This window comes from Nicotiana tabacum, chromosome 6, assembly GCF_000715075.1.
Source record: "Nicotiana tabacum cultivar K326 chromosome 6, ASM71507v2, whole genome shotgun sequence".
In the NCBI taxonomy this organism is placed as follows: Eukaryota; Viridiplantae; Streptophyta; class Magnoliopsida; order Solanales; family Solanaceae; genus Nicotiana; species Nicotiana tabacum.
Genome location: NC_134085.1, coordinates 150,179,859 through 150,193,675, shown reverse-complemented (window position 1 = coordinate 150,193,675; position 13,817 = coordinate 150,179,859). Strand labels below are relative to the sequence as shown.

The 13,817-nt window shown below is 33.1% G+C and overlaps 1 protein-coding gene across 2 annotated transcripts; it reads left to right on the top strand.

The window, feature by feature from the left end:
- The first annotated feature begins 7,941 nt into the window (after window positions 1-7,941).
- Window positions 7,942-13,232, top strand: LOC107791705 (putative calcium-binding protein At1g02270). 2 transcript variants are annotated; one of them, XM_016613821.2, is made up of 10 exons: window positions 7,942-8,311; window positions 8,410-8,514; window positions 8,643-8,748; window positions 9,451-9,671; window positions 9,791-9,867; window positions 9,964-10,072; window positions 10,160-10,285; window positions 11,652-11,762; window positions 11,919-12,026; window positions 12,400-13,232. In XM_016613821.2, the coding sequence occupies exons 1-10, from the start codon at window positions 8,177-8,179 to the stop codon at window positions 12,637-12,639; spliced, it is 1,338 nt and encodes a 445-aa protein (XP_016469307.1). In that variant the 5' UTR covers window positions 7,942-8,176; the 3' UTR covers window positions 12,640-13,232. The 2 variants fall into 2 exon arrangements, with proteins under 2 accessions (XP_016469307.1, XP_016469306.1); XM_016613820.2 differs by having other exon boundaries at window positions 12,397-13,232.
- Window positions 13,233-13,817: the final 585 nt, after the last annotated feature.

Here is a 13,817-nt window from a genome sequence, read left to right as displayed (position 1 = left end):
TTCTTTCCAGAATTAGTTTACAAATGCAGATTAGTAACAAGCTTAAGGAATTTAATTTTTGTATTATGTATTTGTGTTATATTCATTGTTTTGGAGTTTAAAATCTTTGTGATTTTTTACTCTGTTGGAGATTAAAATCTACGTGATTTTAACGTTTGTGTCATTCTTTTACAGAAATGACTAATGATAACGGGAACCAGGCTGTTCCAATGATGACTGCCAATGCATCAACAAGCCGAACATCGGTGTTGGCACCGGTGGAGAAACCTGGAAAATTTTCCGGGTTAGATTTCAAGCGGTGGCAGCAAAAGATGTTCTTCTACTTGACTACTTTAAGTCTGCAGAAGTTCATCAAGGAAGATGTTTCTGTTCTGCTCGATGAAACTTTAGAGAATGAACGCTTTCTCGTGATTGAGGCTTGGAAGCATTCTGATTTTCTGTGCAAGAATTATGTTCTTAGCGGACTGGAGGACGATTTGTATAATGTCTACAGTGGCGTAGAGATGTCAAAAGAATTATGGACAGTGCTTGAAAAGAAATATAAAACTGAATATGTCGGGTTGAAGAAATTTGTTGCCGCCAAGTTTTTGGACTACAAAATAGTAGATAGTATGTTTGTTATTACCTAAGTCCAGGAATTGCAAGTGATTATTCACGATCTCCTTGCTGAAGATATAAATCAAATTAATACTGATGTTGAAAGTAGTATTCTTAGTATTTTTACTAACATAATTTTCATTGAAGGTCTTGTCATCAATGAAGCATTCCAAGTAGCAGCGATTATTGAGAAGTTGCCTCTTTGTGGAAGGACTTCAAAAACTACTTGAAACACAAACGCAAGGAGATGTCCCTTAAAGATCTCATTGTTCGGTTGAGAATCGAAGAGGACAACAAAGCTGATAAAAAGAAAGGCCTGGAAACTCAACAATAATGGGAGCAAACATTGTTGAGGATACTTCTCAAAATAAGAGAAAGAGGAAGCAGGATTCTGGACCGAAAAGCAACCCAAGCAAGAAGCGGTTCAACGAAAATTGCTACAACTGTGGAAAAGCTGGGCACAGATCTACGGAGTGTCGTGCTCCGAAGAAAGACAAGAAGAAGGGTCAAGCAAACATGGTTGAAAATCATGAAGATGTTGATGACTTATGTTCCATGCTTTCTGAATGCAACCTAGTGGAATATCCTAAGAAGTGATAGATTGATTCTGGAGCCACTCGCCATGTTTGTGCTGTTAGGAAAGCCTTTGCAACATATGCTCCAGTTGGACCCGAAGAGACACTTTCTATGGGAAATGCTGCAATCGCCAAGATTGAAGGATGTGGGAAGATCTTTCTGAAGATGACTTCTAGCAAAGTGGTGACTTTGAACAACGTCCTTCATGTTCCCGAAATTAGAAAGAATTTAGTCTCTGCTGGACTTATTGTGTAGAATGATTTTAAATGTGTTTTTGTTTCCGATAAGGTTGTAATAAATAAGAACGAAATGTTTGTAGGAAAAGGTTACCTCACTGAGGGCCTTTTCAAGCTGAATGTAATGGTTGTTGAGAATAATAATAAAATGTCAGCTTCGTCTTACTTACTTGAGTCAAATGAATTATAGCACATACGTTTGGGTCATGTCAATTATAAAACCTTGCGAAAATGATTAACTTGGAAGTATTGCCTAAGTTTGAATGCGACAAATCAAAATGTCAAATATGTGTGTAATCTAAGTATGTTAAACATCCTTATAAGTCAATTGAAAGGAATTCAGATCATTTAGACTTAATTCACACAGATATTTGCGATATGAAGTCAATACCATCTCGCGGTGGAAAGAAGTATTTTATAACTTTTATTGACGATATTACTCGATATTGCTATGTTTACTTACTTAATAGTATAGATGAAGCAATAGACGCATTCAAGCAATACAAAATGAAGTTGAGAAATTTATTTGGTTAATTTTGGTCAAATGATTGATTGATTAATTTGGTCAAATGATTGATTGATTAATTTTTTGGACTAAATTTATTTGTTAATAGTAAAATATTAACATAAATGTTATTAAATATTCGTTTTAATAACAGAATATTAATATTAAAATAAATATTAATATTAAATCCAATCAGTTTTTCATTTTTTAGTTGTGTAACTGAAAATTAAGCTACCCTCTTCAATTTTCCCTCTTTATTGTAGAGTAAATAGTCATTTATGTTATGAAATTTATGCTATGGCCATTTTGCATAATAGCCATTCTAAAGAGTTGCACATCTTCATATTTCAACCCAACTTTGGCTATAAATACAAGTCTATTTCTCTCAGAATTTTCGTACGATTTTCTAAGTTTCTCCTCCTCCTTCTGCATTATTTTAACATTAAACAAAGCAACGGTAAGTGTGATTTGCTACCGAACTTTGTGTTCGCTTAAATGCTGGGGTTTGAAGTACCACTACACCAGTGTGTAATTCGTTCTATCCTAGGAGGAAACAATCCATAACCTTGGGTACTAGGATGGGATTAAATTCCTTAAGAAAACACTGTAAATTCAGTGAGCTCGAATTGATTTTTATCTCTATACATTTTCTGTTTATATGTTATTCTGTTCTTTCCAGAATTAGTTTACAAATACAGATTAGTAACATTTACATCATATAATAGCACTGTAGAGATTGTTGTTGAATTATATAGTAATATGTTTTGCTTTACTAGTAACTGCAATTTGAAAATTTTGAAGGGTAAAACTCATTTTTCTACTATTAATTAGGAAATGTTCGTTAGTGCAGATTAGTGGCCCTATGATGCAGGATTCTTAGCCGTGTAATCCAACTGTCCCTGAAAAAGATCCAGCTTAGCTCACCGACGCACAAAAAAGTCTCCCTTTAATTTACTTTTCAAAAGAAGATAAAAAGAATCTTAATAAAATAAGAGTATGTTTAGTCAGTTATGTTTCCTGTAGAATATTAGCAATCATTATAATCGACCGACAGAATCTACAAATGTCTATATTTTTATTTATTCAACCTGTGTACTCTCTGTGCCCGTACAACCTTTCTTCTGCCCTCTTTATTTAATTCTGTGATTTTACTCGCACCTTCCTATACCATAAATTTCCTTTTTGACAAAAACAAAAAGTTAACAAATTTCTCTCTTCGTCTCAAATTATTGTCATAATTTTTAAAAATAGTTGTCTCACATTAATTGTTATTTCAGAAGTTCATGAGTAAATTAATTATTATTTTCCTATTCTACCATTAATATTAATTGTTTTTGAATACTACAAATACCTTAATTATGAATAAATATTAAATGATGAGAGATTATATTTTAAGACATAAATAAGGATCAAATAGTAAAAAAAAATCTTAGTTAATATTTTCTTAAGGAACGTATAAAAGAAAAATATGACAAAATAATTTAAGACGGAGGAAGTAATTTTTTGTTTTGTTTTAAGAACTAAGAAGTACTTGTAGTACTTATTTCGAAGAGTTCAATGTATTTTTGGCTTTCAAATGATTTAACTAAACACAAACGGTTAATTTACTAAAATACTTCTCCTATAATTCTATTTTGATAAATTATTTCTCAGAATAAAAAGTTTTGCCAAACAGAGGACTCAATCATATGTAACCTAAAGAATTAAGTTATAACAACACCGATGACCAAAAAATATATATATATATATATATAACAACACCAGTCCAAAGCATTATATCAAAAAGTTTACTAGGTCATTGATAAAATTAATTTCAGTAGCTGATTAATTAATTATTACATAAAGGCAAACTTTTCGAGTAAAGGGAAGAGATCGTTATGAAAGGAAATAAAAAGAAACCAAAGGTCATTGTTATACTTTATGTTTTCATGTGGCAATTGGTCATATTATGTTTCACGTGGCAAATATATCTAGCTTAGATCTATCTTAAATTCTTAACAGTTAATTGTATCCGCAAAAAATGTTTCAACGCAAAATCCAAATACATGGCCAAATGGCTGCAATCTCCAAGTAGTTATCCTAAGGATAACTAATAAATGGACATTAATAGATGTTATGTTGTCGTAAATTGGTTCACTATAATAGCTGCCGCTAAGATTTATACTACATAAAATCATTTTCGTGGTTACGAGCAATGGTCCACAGATATTTAACAATTCATGAAAACAGTGGGCTAATGTGGGAACCACACAAAAATATAGCTGTCTGCTTTAAGCATGGCCAAAACCGACATTTAACCGAAAGTACTTGCCTATTGAGTAACCTTTAGAGCTAATCAAGAAAAGAATAAATAAAATAAAAAAGAAAGCGTCGTGATTCTGAATTGAGCCAAAAGCAACAAAAATGAAAATACTACTAGTAATAAAAATAATAAATTATTTGGAAATATTATTATGTAACAAGAAAATAACTAGTTTTGACGGGACTGCTTCCGATCCCTATGCTTATCCCAAATGAAAGAAAAAAACACGTGATTTACCTCTCTTTTTTCGTGACTCTTTTAACAGTAAAGTAGGCAACTCATCACTCATGGTGCTCTGTGTAACCTTTATAAAGTGGAATTTCCCACATGCATAAACCACTGGCTTCACTCTTCAGAGTAGGACTTAATTAAAACTTTCCGGTACATACCAAATCACATGTTAAAAAATAAGTAATCGTACAGAAAAAATATATATCTATATATAGCATGTCTCTGAAAAGTGTTTTTCCTTCTAAATAATATTTTTTAGTGAGAAGCAATTTTGTGTTTGGTTAACTAATTAAAAAATAACCTTTGTGTATCAATTATTGTTCGGTCAAGCTTTTAAAAGTCACTTTGGGGAGAATGCATTTTTTTCAGCTTCTTAAACACAATTTCTTCTTCTACTTAAAAGTAATTTTTTCCTTCTAAAAGCTTGGCCAAACATCTTTAACTTAAAAAAATTATATATATTTTGCCTAAAAAATCACTTTTGGCCAAAACAACTTACCAAACAAGCTAATAGTCCTTTGGACTGTTCAGTCAAAGTTCTCAGATTACACTCTTGTGATCTTAATATGCATGTAATCAGTGTTTTCCCGTACTCCTTTGTGTTCTTCTTGTTTTTCTATGTGTACCAAATTAAAATGATGTTTAGTTTACTAAGAGATTGTTTTCATTAACAGACTACTAATTTTTGCAGTGATTATAATATAGGAATTGTTCATACGATAAATAACATTGCATAATAACGTGAAAGTGGTAATGCGGTGAATAATAATGAAGTTATGTGAAAATTACTTATTTTAAGGGCCTTTTGGTCTCTAGTCACTCTTGTTGATGTATTGCTAATGCATACATTTTTATTTCACATTCTATCATAAGATAATATACATATTCCCAAATAATTTATGTAGTATTATCATTTGATGGTTAAACTTATATCCAATTTAAATTGCGGGAACATTATCTTCTTTTTTTCGACCAACCAAACATTATACTACTCCTCTCGTTTTCTATTTAGATGAGCTAGTTTGATTCAGCACGGAGTTTAAGAAGAAGAAAAAAAGACTTTGGAAACTTGTGGTCTTAGAAGCTTAAGGGGTAAAAGCTTTGTGGGGCCATGATATTTGTGTGATTATAAAAGTTTTTTATTAAGGGTAAAATAAAGAGTTTAAAGTTGATTATTTTCGATAGTAGAAACGTGTCATTCTTTTTGGAACGGACTAATAAGAAAAATGTGTCATCTAAATTGAACAAGGAGTATAATATGTTATAATTATTTTTGTTAATAAGGTAAACCAAAATCACCCCTAAAATTATAGAAGAAGAATCTTCAAAGCATATTAATATCTAGTTTTTTTTTTTAATGAAATGACTCTAATGGTTAAACAACTAAGAACCTCGCATTTATAATCTATTCTGTGAGAAATTAAATAATGATCACTATCTTAAATGACTTAATAAAAATAATTTTTTCCCAAAAGTTAAATTAAAATACGAAGAATATCTTTTATTTCACTCATAAAAAACAGTCTACCTTTGGTTCTTAGTACATTATTTTCCGCGTCGACATTACGTACGGAACAATATTTGAACCAATGGCTTTTCATGTACCAGACGACGAGATGCTTATCGATAGGTCCACTTGCCTGCCTAATACACTCATCCACACGATACTCTTACTTTTTTTTTAAAATTTTATGATTTACCCATCTAATATCCGATTGATTATTTTCTAATTAGATTCCCGAAGGGTGCTTTGTACAATTTTTTTATTTATTTTCAAAGCTCGATTTGAAATTTTTAACTGATTAGAAATGAAAAAATCTAATTCATCCCATTTACACTTGTTTAAATATGGTTGCACCATTTAAACTTAGCATCATTGCATCTGCCTTTGCTATACCAAAGAGAAGTCACTCTCACATTCACTTTCGGCGAAAACGATTATTCTAAGCTGGCTGGGTGTTTGGCCCACCTTATACATTATGTTCAACATTCACTTATGAATGCTACGATACTTATATCTATCCAATACCCCATACCCCCCCCCCCCTCCCCCTCTCTCTTTTTTTTTTTTTTGCATGTGGGGAGATTTTATAAAATACATTGAATTTCATTTGACAAACTTAACTTATTTTAATCTAATTTAATTTCTTTATGTGAAACTGAGTCAATTACTTTCAAACTAAAGGTGGTGTTGTTATTGTTTCACTTTCAGTGTCAAACAACTTACCCTTAAGATGCACAATTAGAGAAGTATTGTAACAATTTGATGTTTACATTCAAAGCTCGCGCACATATTATGACAATTCATTATTTTGGAGAGAAAAAAATTATTGATGAGGTTAAGGTATTAATTAACTTACACGTAGGAATCTACTTATTCCATTTGGACTTTTATACACACATTTATGAAATAAAAGTAAAATTGTTGCACATGTTATATATAATGCAGGCGTGGAAAATAAACAAAAATATGACAAATACCTAATATTTCAGTTAGGGAGTTGAATAGTAAGAGGGTGGATTGGAATGAGGAGAGCAAGTTAGCTTTGCGATTGTGATGGTTTGTGATTATACTACACAAGTTTAGTTATGGATTTTAACTTCTTAGGCTGACTAAAGTAATCATTATTAGGGGTTTGAACTTTTGTAATACATAGATAAGGATTATCAGTACGTTTATGTGTATGGATTATAAAGAAAGTCAATTGATTAATAAACTTAAATAATAAAGCCATAAAGGATCTCATGTATAAAATGGGTAAAGAAACAAAAATTATGCAAATTCTGTTTTTTGATGTAATTGAGTTAACTAAACGTCGAGGCATTTGTTGTATCATTTGCACAATAAAGAACTTTGGAAAATCAAATTCTAGTTTTATCATATGTTCATGAGGAATGCACCTTGGTAAATGGTAATGCAATATTTTAATTTAAAAAATTCAGATTTTTATCATAAAATCTTGATATCAAATATATTGCAAGAGAATGATGCTCGGTTCCTAATTCTAAAACCCGAAAAAGAATAAATTCAATTTAATAAAGGAAAAAAAACAAAATTAAAAAGATAACAAATTGCGAAAAAAATAAAAGCATAATGAGATATTCTCAAAACATGCTATTTTTATGATTATTTCATTTTTCACAAATAGTCAAGATATTTAGACTTTTCCAAGTGCATGGACCAAAGGGAGACTAGCAAACAATTTGCACAATATTATTCCGTATTAATAGTGATGAAAAAAATATATTCCATAATGGGAGAGCACTTTGCCTCCATTCATTTTTTTTTTTTAATTATAATTATTCTCATTTTTCAATTGGCCGGTTTTAGTATTTGCAAAGTGGGACCCAAGTTAATACATTCTAGGCAAATCAGACAACTCCTCCATTTATAACCCTGCAAGTTTAAAAGGTCGGAATATATTGTATTTTATTTCATAAATCAAAAATAAAGAAAAATAAAAAAATATAAAGAAAACCAAAATAGCAGAGGAGGAGAAACATTCACTGGCACCCATAAAAACCAAATTTGTCTTTCAGCTTCCCCACTTCTCTCCGTTGATAATACCCATTCCCTCTTTTTTCATCTCTCTAAAAATCTCCAATAATTTCTTTCTTTTTTCACTCATTTAAACCCATTGTGCCTGCATTGGTTGAAAGTTTTCCATAAAAATCTTCTGTTTATTTGTCATAAAATTTGTACGTTCCATTACTACCTATTCTTGAATTATGGGAAGGAAGAATAGAGGAACAACGAAAGGAAGAGTCTCAAGAATTGGAAGCTATGCTATTGCCGAACCCAATTCAATTTCTTGTACCACTTTTAATATTCTCGCACCCATTTATAAAAGACTCAATCTTGAGGTAGTTTTTTTTTCTGTTTCTGTTGTCATTCTCGTCTGCTGTTGTTAGGTTTAAGGATCTGTTAACGAGTATTTTTCTTCTTTTTGGGTCTGTTTTAGGACCAAAGTTGCAGAGAAAGCGATTACAGGGCGAATTGGTTGAGCAGGAATCACAGGATATTGGATTGGTTGTTGTACGAAAGGTCTTCCATTATTTGTCTTCAGGTTTAAAGTTTTAACCTTTTTTTGTTGTATGAAATTGGATCTCTATAGGTCTTTATGCAATTTTTTTTTGCTTAAAAATAAAGGTGAAGTGTTTGACGATATTAAAGATTCTTTTATATTGGTTATAGGAATTTTGGGTTGGGAATGAAGAGCTTGTTGGTATATATGACAAGAGGCTAGGAGATGCTGGATATATTAATTTCAAGCTTGCTCGAACCAATAATCGTGGTGATGGTAATCCTCCTCCCTTTTTCCTTCTTCCCGTACCGTGTGTGAACGTGGGATGCTTTGTGCACTGGACTGCCGTTTTTCGTTTGAGATTGAGGAACCCTCTCCCCCAAGGTTATGCTGAACTATTGGAACAACATATAAGAAATGAAGTTCTAAAAGATCAGGTGCAAATACAAAAAATATAAGAAAACTGTTCCTTCTTCAATGTGTAATTGAAGGAACTTGTAAGTTTGGTGGCATTGATTGTCTTCCCTGTTTCTTGACAATAATGTCAATGGGATTGGTTAATCTGTCCATTCTCCTACTTTGTAATTGCTTTTCCAGATAAAGTAAACAAATGAAAATGCTTTTCTTCTTTTAGGAAATATATTGTAGTTTAAATTCTTGTCAATTATGTATTGACAAGTCAGAATGATGAGTTTGCAAAAAAATTGAAAAGCATCTTAAGGTCTGTTGTGTTCTGAAGGGAAACTTGATATGATATCAAGTGATTTTACCTCAGAGAAAGCAGTAGCTATCTCTGATTCCTCACTGAAAATAAATCAATACTTTTCAGTAGAGAGGCAGTTTTCTAATTGGTTGATATAAATTTCTGTTGACCTCTATGGAGAGTAGATAGTATTGCCATAGGTCTTAGCTGTGTTAGGTGGTATGTTAATTCATAACGATTCATTTTTGAATTGCTTCATTTCTTGCCTGATTCAGGTCTGCTGACTGCCGTTCATAAGGACTACTTCAGGGTTATAGCCCACAGAGAGTTGCTTTTCAATGATTTTGGAGACCGTGTTGCTCAACTATTGCATGTTGAACTAATTGCACCTTATGCACAATGTCGAAACAGTAACGTTCGTCAAGAAATGCTGATAGTGAACACACACCTTTTGTTTCCTCACGATTCAAGTTTGTCCTTGGAACGTCTGCGGCAGGTACATCAGTCTTTATATGGTTCTCTTGCTTCGCAGCAGTGTGAAAAATCTAATGCAAATTTTTTTCATACGTTTTTCTTGTTTTAACCTTTCATCTGTATCATGGTGCACCTGCACAGGTCTACAAGATATTGCAATACGTGGAATCATATCAGAAAGAAAATAAGCTTAATCCCTTGCCAATTATACTGTGCGGGTAATTGTTCAACAACCTTTTTGTGTTTGCTCTTTTGGATATCTCCGTTATTGGTAGATTTTGCTAATTTTAGTTGTATACTTTTTAATATTGAAGTGATTGGAATGGAAGCAAGCGTGGCCATGTTTACAAATTTCTCAGATCTCAAGGATTTGTATCATCATATGATACTGCTCACCAATACACTGATGCTGATGCACACAAGGTCACTTACCTTTCATTGTTTTTTCTCCTCATGGCCCCCACGACTACAAGTTTCTTTTGATATTGATGCCTTTTTTCTATTATGCAGTGGGTGAGCCACCGTAACCACCGTGGGAACATCTGTGGTGTGGATTTCATATGGCTTTTAAATCCAAATAGCTACAGGAAATTGCTGAAAACAAGTTGGGGAAATGCAATTTTTGGCATGTTCAAGGTAATTATAATATTCTTATTTTATTTAGCAGCTTCCTTTCTGGATCTTTCACGATATTTTGAAATCATGTTTGAAAAACAATCTAGTTCGATCAGAATAGGAAGCTGAGAGTTGATACTGATTCCTTTTGTTCAAAGTTGTTGCTCTATGATGTTGCTGAACAATTACCAATTTTGAAATCTTTTTGTTTGCTTACCATCACTATGATAGCATATCTACACGTCCATTCCTATTTAATATGAAATTTTGTGGTGAAGGGCTTTTAATGTGTGGTTTTCTCTGAGTTCTGTAATTAGCTAAGAGTGCAGGAAGTAAAATAGATTAGTTCCCGGTCCACCTTATTTTGCACCTGAACTTGTGTGTGGCATGCTCTTATTGTTTTTCCCCCTATTGTACAACAATAGCTACTACTATGCAAATCCTTAGCAAGTTGAGATCGGCTATATGAATCCTCACTGACCGTGTCACTCCATTTATGCAAATCTCGGACCAATATTTTACCAAAAACTAAACATAAAAAGTAGTAGTAAAAAAAATGAAAAGTACTAGAGATTTTCTAAATTTTCTAGTGGCATATAAAATTCTTACAAGACTAAAAGACTTCTAGAAATATGAGACTTAAAATAAATGTACAAACATGAGTGAAACACACATCCAACTAATTTGTATCACCTATGTAGATCTTTTCTTCCATTGTGCTCTATTTTTCACTAGGTTTGCATGGATCACAAGAGATTATACGTCTTCCAAGATGACTTCTTTCCATGCAATTTAGGTCTACCCTTGTTCCCACACCTTGATTCACTACGGTTTCACACCTATGGACTGATGCATCTGGAGGTTGTTGTAGAACATGACTGAACCATCTCAAGCGACCTTTTCTTATTTTATCCTCGATGTGTGCTACTTGCACGTTTTACCGAATTTTGATTATTTTTTTATTTTGCCTAATCTTGTACGACCTCATATCTACCTTAACATCCGCATCTCTGCGACACTCATCTTGTGAATATGTGGGACTTTAATGGTCCAACGTTCACTCCCATATAATATTGCTTGTCTTATATTGTTCTATGCAACTTATTTTCGACTTTGGTAGGCATCCTTTTTCACATAACACCTCAACAATACTCTTCGTTTCAACCATCCTATTTTGATTCTATGTGTAACTTCTCTATCCCTCAAACCAATATCTTGGAACATCAAGCCTAGATATCTAAATTGTTTGTATTTTGACGCCGCAATCCTGTCTAATCTCACGTTAATTTCACTCTTTCTATAGTAAATGAATGAAATATCTCCGTTTTATATGCTCTGATTATTTGTTGTGTAGAAGGTACTGATCTAACTATTCCTTCAATTTCAGTATCAACTTCGCCGAGCTTCGTTGACTGAGAATGATGCGTTTGCTTTTCTCAAAGCTGACAGCGATGGTGATTACATTACGTATGCTGGGTTTTGTGAAGCGCTTCGTCAGGTACTTTTAAGTCATGAATTCAAACATCTCTCTACTTTTTGTAGGTGTTGCGCACATGTGGAGAGAAATGGATTGAACCTCCCAAGGGTTTTCTGTTATCTCTATCACCATTCAATTTGTGAAATGATGCTAAACGTTTGTACCCTGACCCCACAGCTTAATCTGATTGGACATTGCTATGGGCTGAGTGCTGAGGAAATAAAGGATTTGTGGTTGCAAGCAGACATTGATGGAAATGGAGTTCTTGATTACAGTGAATTTCAGGTATTGATGCTTAATGCCTTAGAGATTCTACTTATTGTTTTTGTGCTCGAGTTATTTCTTATCTGTATATCTATCTACATAATTCACAAGGTGGTTTATTGTAAAACTGCAATGAGACTGGTTACTGTCAGCTTGAAGGTGCTTTAGCTGATCTCGTGGTTGATTTAAGAGCATGATCATCCTACTAGTTACTGTATTTGTTTTATCGCTGTACCTAGTATTAGTTTTAGCATTAGGCTAGTCTACATTTGCTTAGCTTTCTTTCGCACTAGATTTTGGCAGTCATTTATCTTCATGTAGGAACATTATTTATATATAACCAACAACTTGCAAAAACTGACAATTAATTGATATATCTGTAATCAAATAGCAGCAGCGGGTATGGAATCCTACATGGTCAGAGCAAAGAGATGGAATAAGCGATGAGGCATCGGACGACGACGTTGTTAGTGATACCGAAGAAACAATTGGTTTTAGTGTCAAGAATGCAGTTCTCTTCCCTACAGAGGTTGAGAAAGGAACATGGCCTGAAGATTATTCACTTTCTGATCATGCCAAACTCACTGTGGTATTTTCACCTGTAAGAATGTTATGCTGTCAATTGTCCCGATAGTTTCTTGGATGTTGATTGCCTTGAATTGAAATTTTAAGTAGAAAAGGCCTGAGGAATGTAGCCAGACTACAAGATTCTCAAACTGCTGCCTGAGTTCTCGACTGGAGAGACTTATGCTTGGTTCCAACTGAACTCTGATGAAGATTATAATACCATCTTGAGGTACACATAGGGACGCTAAATATTATAGTACAAAAGGTGCCCGCTCCTTCCGAGTATTTGGTAAAGTGGTGTCTGATGCCTGTATCTTCCAGTTGATTCAAAGTGGATGTCTGCATCAATGAAGACCTACTCTGGCTTTCGAGCATAATGTGGTTCATATCTTAGTTTCCTCTTGTTACCCTCTAGCTGTTCCATGCTGGTATATAAAGGTAGAGGTGGAAGCATATAGAGGAAGCAGGACATGTAAATATTTAGCTAATGAAAGATGTAGCTTAGTAACAATCCTCTTTGTATTCGACTGAGCATTTTGACTGCTGCAATGTTCAGCCTGATTGTAGCATTGTGTATTGCGGTTGCAACAACTACTGAAGTTGCTGATTGCTGAAACACTAATTATGCTGAGATTAGTTATGATGTGACTTTTGATATTATTTCTTCTTCATTATTTGGTATGTTGTATTAATCCTGAGATTGTCAATTTTAATGCATTATCTTTATCCTGGAATAACTTATCCAGAAATTACTATTCCACTCTCTGATAGGTATATTTATCTCAATACTATTTTTAATCCTGGGATGACTTATCCCAGAATTAGTAACCAAACAAGGGATAAAAACGGTACTAAAATTTTATCACAAGATTATTTTTGCTTATCCATGGAGTCGTTTGGTACAATGGTGGATATAGGATATCCCACCTTCTATATGAGATAACTAATCCCACTATTTTAGTGTAAAATTAATCTTGAGATTAGCTAATACACTAAACCAAATATGAGATAAAAGTTAATTCCAAATTTTATCTCGGAATTATTATTCGTGTCCTATTTGTCAAACGACGCCTTATATCTCAATCATGTGTGTCGAATGAAGCCAAAATAAAGAACACACGTTTAGATAGAAGAGCATAATACCAAATAGGAAAAGAGATTGGACCACATTGAATCTATTGTATGACCTCCTGATTACGAGATGACAACTGTTAAAGTGGCACCACTCTCCTTGTATAACTGGAA

What these genes read in the sequence shown, in the direction of transcription:
- LOC107791705 (XM_016613820.2), top strand. Translation starts at nt 8,177, where the DNA reads ATGGGAAGGAAGAATAGAGGAACAACGAAAGGAAGAGTCTCAAGAATT. An exon ending in AACCAATAATCGTGGTGATG is followed by an intron (nt 8,749 to 9,450) that starts GTAATCCTCCTC and finishes TGCCTGATTCAG; the next exon opens with GTCTGCTGACTGCCGTTCAT. An exon ending in TTGCCAATTATACTGTGCGG is followed by an intron (nt 9,868 to 9,963) that starts GTAATTGTTCAA and finishes TTAATATTGAAG; the next exon opens with TGATTGGAATGGAAGCAAGC.